Genomic DNA, 7,886 nt, shown 5'->3' on the forward strand with positions numbered 1-7,886 from the left:
TGTGCCACTACAACTGGGCTTTTTTGTTGTTATTGTTTTGGTTTTATTCTTTACAATTATTTTGTGTTTGCACACAGGAAGAATTCAAAGAACTTCTTTTGGGAGTCAGTTTTCTCCTTCAAGGTCATCCTTGGCTGTCTGGGCTTCGTGACAAACTCTTTCAAAAATAAAACCAAGGGATAAAGACGTGGCTCCAAAGTTAAGAGCACTGGCTACTCTGGTAAAGGTTTAGCAGAGGATCTCTCTTCCGGCTTCTTCCGGCATTATATGCATACGGCGGACTTACAAACATGCAAGCAAAACACTCATACACATAAAATACAAATAAACAAGTCTTTAAAGACTAATTGAAAAACTAAAGCTGAAATTAGAAACAGATTGGTAGGAACATAAAACAGAGCCCCACACTCAACCGAAAGGGTGCAACGGCTTTTCTGACCGCTAGGTGGCAATCTCAAGGCTCGCCCTCAAGCGCCCGGACGAGACGCACGCGCACTGTTCCTCGGCTTCGCTGTTGGAGCTACGCCTGCGCGGGCGGCGGGACACGCGCTGTTTTCCCGTGCGCATTGCGCTCGTGTACGCGCCCTCACGTGCACGCCCCGCGTCTCGCCGTCCCGTTATTCCCGGGTCTCCGCGAGCGGCAGTGCTGACCCTGCGGTCCGACATGTCCCAGCTGCCCGCAGTCAGCAGCGCTCAGCAGACGGGCGCAGCGAGCGGCGACCGCGGGCTCCCGCAGGCCGAGGTAGGCGGCGGGCGGCGTGCGCTCCCGGGCCCGGCGCTCCCGGAGGAGATCCGGGGAGGCCCGATGGCAGCGGCCCGGGATGGCCCCCCAGCCCCGGGAGCGGCAGCCAGGGGAGGCCGGGTGGCTGCAGCCCGAGAAGGCCGGGCGGCGGAGGCCCGGGGAGGCCCCGCGGCGGCGGCCCGTGGTGGCGCGGCGGCCCGCGAAGGCCCGATGGCGCCGGCGTCCAGGGAAGCCCGGATGGCGGAGGTGGCCCGGCTGCTGGGCGAGCCGCTGGAGGAGGAGGCGCCCGAGGGCAGGCCCCGGTCCAGGGCGGGCGGCTTGGCGGCGATGCCGTACCTGCGCCTCCGCCACCCCCTCAGCGTCCTGGGCATCAATTACCAGCAGTTCCTGCGCCACTACCTGGAGAACTACCCGATCGCCCCGGGCCGGATCCAGGAGCTGGAGGAGCGCCGGCGGCGCTTCGTGGAGGCCTGCAGAGCCCGGGAAGCAGCCTTCGACTTAGAGTACCTGCGCAACCCTCAGAGGGTGGATTTTGACATTTTAACGTTTACCATAGCCCTGACTGCGTCGGAGGTGATCAATCCTCTCATAGAAGAACTGGGTTGCGATAAGTTCATCCATAGAGAGTGAGGAGGCAGGCGAGGGTGGGCACGGCATCAAGAAGACCTCGGCATCCAAGACAAACCCCATCTACAACTTGGTTTTCGGAAGTTAAAAGAATCTTGAGAATAGTCAGCGTGCATCGTTGGAGGGAGGAAAAAGGCATCAGAAATTTGGGGGGGGGGGGAATGTCCAAAGCATCCTTAGACTCCTGTGACGTTTCTTGAGTTTATGATTGGTTGAGCGTTCTTGTGTTAGGGAAAACATCCATCCATGTGGCTTCGTTAATGAGCAAAGAGGATGTTTTTGTAAAATTTTGAGACTTAAAGAAAATTGCCAGTAAAAGAGCCCTCGATGAAGAAAGATCAGCGTGAGAGTTTAAACTGGTTTCAGGACCAAGTTTATGTCAAGTACTTGACCTCCTTCTCTCATGTCCAAGTCAATGAGACTGAAGAGTTAAGACTCATTTTGTGTTTCTGAGACATTGGGAATGGCAAGCAACATAAATATTGTATATAGTATGTGATAAGTAGTGTTTTCAAACATATCAAATTTCTGGAATTTGGATTTCATTTTCCAAAAGTTTTTCTTTTTCTTGTTTTTTTTGTAAGTCATCTATTCATAAGCCTCAAGAATATGAAGACTGAAGTCTTTTGTCCTTCCCTTCTTGTCCCCATACCTAATGCTGCCTCCAACGTCAGTTTCCTTCCTACTTTTGTTATGTATACACATATATATTTATTTTTTTTATTTCGTCACAAAGTTGACATATTTTGGTTTACATGTTGTGATTTTATTGAGGAAATATCTTGAAGAACCTTCCGAGCCAGTATATTTACTCCTTAAAGCTGTGTTTGCATTCTGTGGCTGTGATCACCCAGAAGGATACTGGACGCTTGGGCCGTTTCCCCTCCTCTTCCCCTCTGCCAGGCGTCTCCGGTGTTATCACCCGGAGTTGCTTTGCTTCTGAACTCATTTCTCATGTTTACTGTCTCAAGTTGGAATACATCTTATACTTGATGGTGATAGAGACCACTTTTTTTCTTCTTTTTCTTTTAAGTTTCCATAAAATCGATGGTACATCTCACTAGCTTCTTAGGCTTTTTGCTCTTGGTAGTGTCTGTACTCTGATTTCTAGAGGTGACTGTCCTGGGCCAAAAGATTGCCTTTGTAACTTTACAGATATGACTGATTGATCTCTGTACACTCCCACCAGTGGTTGGTAAATGGATATTTTCTGATTGTCTCGCCAATATGTTCAGCTGTCAGATATATACTGATTACCAGCCTGAAAAAGGGTGTATCAGTTTCAAGGATTTAACGTAAGCTATATTTTCATTTAAGAATCAAAAGGGGGCTTTCTTGGTGATAGCATACTCGCCTAGAATAACCTAATGATAGCACACTAACCCCACTGAGGGGCTGGGGTGTGGCTCAGTGGTAGAGCTTCTGCCTAGAATCCCCCAGTAAGGGGCTGGGGGCATGGCTCAGTGGTAGAGTCCCTGCCTAGAATCGCCCAGTAAGGGGCTGGGGGCATGGCTCAGTGGTAGAGCCCGTGCCTAGAATGCTAAAGTAAGTCTCTAGGCCTGGTTCCCAGCACCACAAAAGTCTGACTTTTCCTCTCTCATGACTGTCCCCATATTTTTTTTTGTTTGTTTGTTTGGTTGGTTGGTTTTGTTTTTTGAAGCAGGGTTTCTCTGTATAGCCCTGGCTGTCCTGAAACTCACTCTGTAGTTGACTGGCCTCCAACTCTGAGATCCACCTGCCTCTGCCCTCTGCTTCCTGAATGCTGACCCTGGCGGTCCTGGAACTTGCTCTGTAGACTAGGCTGTTCTCCAACTCTGAGATCTGCCTGCCTCTGCTTCCCGAATGCTGGGATTAAAGGTGTGTGTCACCACCACCTGGCTGACTCCACATTCTCTATCCATTTCTCCCCTCGATTTTTTTTACTGACTCTAGTTGTTGATTTGTATTAGTGGCACTAAGTATGACAGTAGTTTGTGATATGAGTTGCAGATATATTTTTCCAGTTATTTGGCTGGCTTTTCTGAAAGATTTTTATCCTTGACGTGGGTTCAGGGGATCAAACTCAGGTCACCAGGCTTGTGTGGTACCCACAGAGTCAACACAACTGCCTGGATTGTTTACCCTGCTTTCCCTAGATTGTGCAATATTTTGAATCCCAAAGTTTCCTTAGAGTATGTGAAAGATGTCATTTTTTTGTTTTGGTTTTGGTTTTTTGTTGTTGTTGTTTTAGGTTTTTCAAGACAGGTTTTCTCTGTTGCTTTGGAGCCTGTCCTGGAACTAGCTCTTGTAGACCAGGCTGGCCTTGAACTCACAAAGATCCGCCTGCCTCTGCCTCCCGAGTGCTGGGATTAAAGGCGTCCGCTAGCACTGCCTGGCAAAATGTCATTTTTTTCATCTTGGACCGTTTGGGATTATTCAGAGGCGTAATAGTCTGAGGGAAGGACCCACTTTTCACTTAGCAAAGCAGCTCCTCTAAAGAGCTCTTAAGTTTTCTGATGCTGAGCCACCCATGCTCTCAGAGTTCCTGCTTGTTTTGCTCATGTTTACTTTGGAGGGGGCATTGAAACGTTTCTCTGTGTAACTCTGGCTATCCTGGAAATGATTCTGTAGACCAGGCTGGTCTTGAACTCAGAGATTCACCTGCCTCTGCCCCTGCTTGCTGGGATTAAAGGCGTGCGCCACCACATCCATTATTACTTTTATATATTACTATTATTGCTAATATATTACTATTATTTCAGACAAAACTTTTTATTGGAATCATATTTCTTATAGCCAGGGGATAACTGCTGTCTTTAAGGTACTGAGTCTTATGTTTTAAAGATTTTATTTATCTTCAATATGTATGAGCTGTTGTTTGCATTTAAGTATGTCTACCATGTATGTGCAGTGCCTCAGAAGGCCAGAAGAGGGCACTGGATCCTTTGGAAGTAGAGCTATAGATGGTTATGTCGCCGTGTGGGTGTTAGAAACCAAGCCTGTGTCTTCTACAAGAGCACAAGTGCTCTCAACCTCTGAGCATCTCCAACCACTGAGTCTTGGGGTGTGTTTTGTCGTGTTTGATTTAAGACAGACTCTCACTGTTAACTCACACTGGCATGAAACTAAAGGACTCGCTTGTCTCGGTCTCCAAACTCTGGGTTACAGGTACGAGCACCCTCATCTAGCAAGGAAAGAGGCTCTTCTAGCCAGGCGGTGGTGGTGGCGAAGCCCTTTATCCCAGCAGAGGACGGCGAGTCTCTGAGGCCGGTTGTCTACAGCGTGAGTTTCAGGCTTCGCAGAGAAACCCTGTCTCGAAAGAAAACATAAAGAGATGGAACTCTTCCTATGCAAATAAACTGTTTTTATACTTTTTACTTATTTATTTTGGTTTTTCAAGACAGTTTCTCTGTGTATCCCTGGCTGTCTCTGAACTCACTATGTAGACCAGGCTGGCTTCCAACTCAGAAATCCACCTGCCTCTGCCTCTGGAGTGCACGGATTAAAGGCGTGTGCTATTTCATAGTTTTTAAAGACTGCCTAAACCAAGTGGTGGTGGCTCATCCCTGTAATCCCAGAATGTGGAGGATGAGGCAGGAAGATCACTAGAAGTTTGGGATCAGCTTTGGCTAAACGTCCTGGCTCAAAAAAATTAGGGTTGGGAGGCAGCACAGCCTGTAAAATGTTTGCTTTGAAAGAATGGTGACCCAGGTTTGTCATGGTAACCTGCATGAAGTGTCATGTGCTTGTAGTCCCAGCTCTGCTGGCGTAAAGGGAGGATTCCTGAGGTTCACTGAGGAGCCAGCAGCCCTGGGTCCCAGTGAGAGGCCTGGCTCTGACCTCCAGGCACACACACAAATTTTTAAAAACTTCATTGTAGCCTTAAATTGAGTATAAATGTTTATTTGGAGAGCACTAACACTGTTAAATGAATTTCCCTATTCATGGGTCTAGCCGTTTCATCTTTTGTCTGCATATATGTCTGTATACTTGAATGCCTGGTGCTCAAGGAGACCAGGAGAGGATTCTGATCCCCTGGAGCTGGAGATACAGATGGCTGTGAGCCACCATGTGGGTGCTAGGAATCAAACCTGGGTCCTGTGGAAGAACAGCCAGTGTTCTCAACCACTGAGGTTATTCCTATTATGTTTTCTGAAAGCTTCCATATCTCTTCAAGATGATTAGTTCCTGCCCATTCTCAGATAGCCTGTCAGTGTACTCTGATATGTGTCTCTGTGGTGCACACATATGCATATACGCAGAGGCCAGAGCAGGACGTCACGTGTCTTCTATCACTTGCCAAGACAGTCTCTCACTGAACCTGGAGCTAGGCCGGTAGCCTTCTTCTGTCTCTACCTTCCACAGTGATAGGGCCATAGCCATGTGACCATGCTCAGCTTTTTACATGGATGCTAAGATTTGCATTTCAGGCCCTCATGGGTGCACAGTGTGATGGCCAATCTTGATTGCCAACTTGATTTATCTGGAAAGAATACCTCTAGCATATTGACTTATGGGTAAGTCTATGAGGCATTTTCTTCATTGCCGATTAATGTAGCAAGACCCAGCCCACATGGGCAGTGCCATCTCTAGGAAAAGTAGCTGACCAAGCCAGAAGTGAAAGCCCATAAACAGCACTCGTCCATGGCCTCTGCTTCCGTTCCTGCCTCCAGATTCTTGCCTCGAGTTCCTGCCCTGACTTCCCTCCAAGATGGACTGTGACTGTAGCGGGGTAAACTAAAATAAACCCTTTCTTCCCGAGTCTGTTTGATCCGTGTTTTCTCACATCAGCTAGAACACAGAGTGAGTGCTCTCACCCCGAGCGTCTGTCTGGCCCTCTCTCATCTCTACTGGCTCCTTGACCACTACATTCTATATAATAATCGCGATTCATGAAAATTCTTTCCATAGCCCCCCTCTCGTGTGTGTTTGTAAGAATGGATGTTAGAAGTTGGACAGTGGTGGCATGTTGTGGTCCAGGACCAGCCCGGGCCATAAATTATTTCTCGGACCAGCAGGGAGGCGTGGGAATAAAGACACAACTCACATGACTTTATCGGGAGGGAGTTTTCAGGGATCCCTCATGAAATCCTGAGTTCACATCCTAAAAATTCACCTGTGTTTATTCTCCAAACAGCTTTTATACCAAAACATAGACTGAGGGGGAAATTCATTAGCATTCTGTTTCCTAGGTAACCAGGAGAATGACTGTGGTCAGTCCACACCTTTCTATGCCCATTTTGTCAGTCTTCCTATCTATGCCTGCTCTGTCACGTAGTAGACTGAATTAACACCTCTTTCCCAGGTGACCTCTCAAATTAGAAGGAGCAGCGCGACATTAGCATATCCTGACCCTTTGTTTAGGGTGGCATCGGTTTGTCTGGAAAGGCTAGGTGACCTCCTGTGTGGCCAGGTGCTAACTGTGGCCTGAAATTCTGGCCACCATACACTGTAGAAATATGGGCCTGTAAGATGCCCTACAATCCACTCACCTCTTATTAATTTTAATAAAGTCTGTGCTTCTGCGACAGGACAGATTATCAAGTGTGCATTAGGCAAAAACTTCTCCATATGCCCAAATTTACCCATTCTTGGAACAGGCATTCCATTCATGCAAGCTCCTGTCTTAGGCACCCAGGGAGAAGAAGCTTCAAACCCTTCTCTGACTGCCGACCTCTGTGAACAAAAGAGATTAGGGGAGAGAGATACCTTTGGGCTCTGTGTCTCCGAGCCATACTTTCTAGTCAGGAGAGATCGTAATGTTTTATGAACATTCATGCTCCTAAAGACTATAGTCTCCTAGTTAAAGGAGAGGAGGGCTGCCTGAGTTGAAAATGTTTCTTCAGAGCCGGGCGGTGGTGGCGCACGCCTTTAATCCCAGCACTCGGGAGGCAGAGGCAGGCGGATCTCTGTGAGTTCGAGACCAGCCTGGTCTACAAGAGCTAGTTCCAGGACAGGCTCCAAAACCACAGAGAAACCCTGTCTCGAAAAACCAAAAAAAAAAAAAAAGAAAATGTTTCTTCAGCTGGTCTAGAGCACCTCTTAATTTTTTTTTTTTTTTTTTTTTTTTGGTTTTTCGAGACAGGGTTTCTCTGTGGCTTTGGAGCCTGTCCTGGAACTAGCTCTGTAGACCAGGCTGGTCTCGAACTTACAGAGATCCGCCTGCCTTTGCCTCCCGAGAGTGCTGGGATTAAAGGCGTGCGCCACCATCGCCCGGCTTTAAATTTTTTATATTGTATCAAAATCTAAAATTCTGAACATATGCATTAAACCCAAACATTTACAGGACGTGTCAAACTTTTCTCAGCATCTTATAAGCAGCTACAAACATCACCAGGTCAATACCATAATTCTAGAATGGGAATTAATAATAAATCCACAATTTAACATATCACAGTTTTCTTAAATCCATATTAATCAAAAGACAAGAAAAGCTCTTCTGATGGGCGAGAACAATGACATTGCTGCTGTCTATACCAGTTCCAGTCTGCGCAGCAGTTAAACCCTCAGGCTGCCTCCTCTAAAGTGAAGAGGGCTT

General features: G+C 47.3%; 1 protein-coding gene across 1 annotated transcript; it reads left to right on the forward strand.

The window, feature by feature from the left end:
* The first annotated feature begins 551 nt into the window (after positions 1-551).
* Positions 552-7,166, forward strand: Eid2 (EP300 interacting inhibitor of differentiation 2). The gene has a single exon (XM_057762638.1). It carries the CDS (start codon positions 665-667, stop codon positions 1,370-1,372), a length of 708 nt encoding a protein of 235 aa, XP_057618621.1. The 5' UTR covers positions 552-664; the 3' UTR covers positions 1,373-7,166.
* Positions 7,167-7,886: the final 720 nt, after the last annotated feature.

Source organism: Chionomys nivalis, chromosome 2 (genome assembly GCF_950005125.1).
Source record: "Chionomys nivalis chromosome 2, mChiNiv1.1, whole genome shotgun sequence".
NCBI classification, from domain to species: domain Eukaryota; kingdom Metazoa; phylum Chordata; class Mammalia; order Rodentia; family Cricetidae; genus Chionomys; species Chionomys nivalis.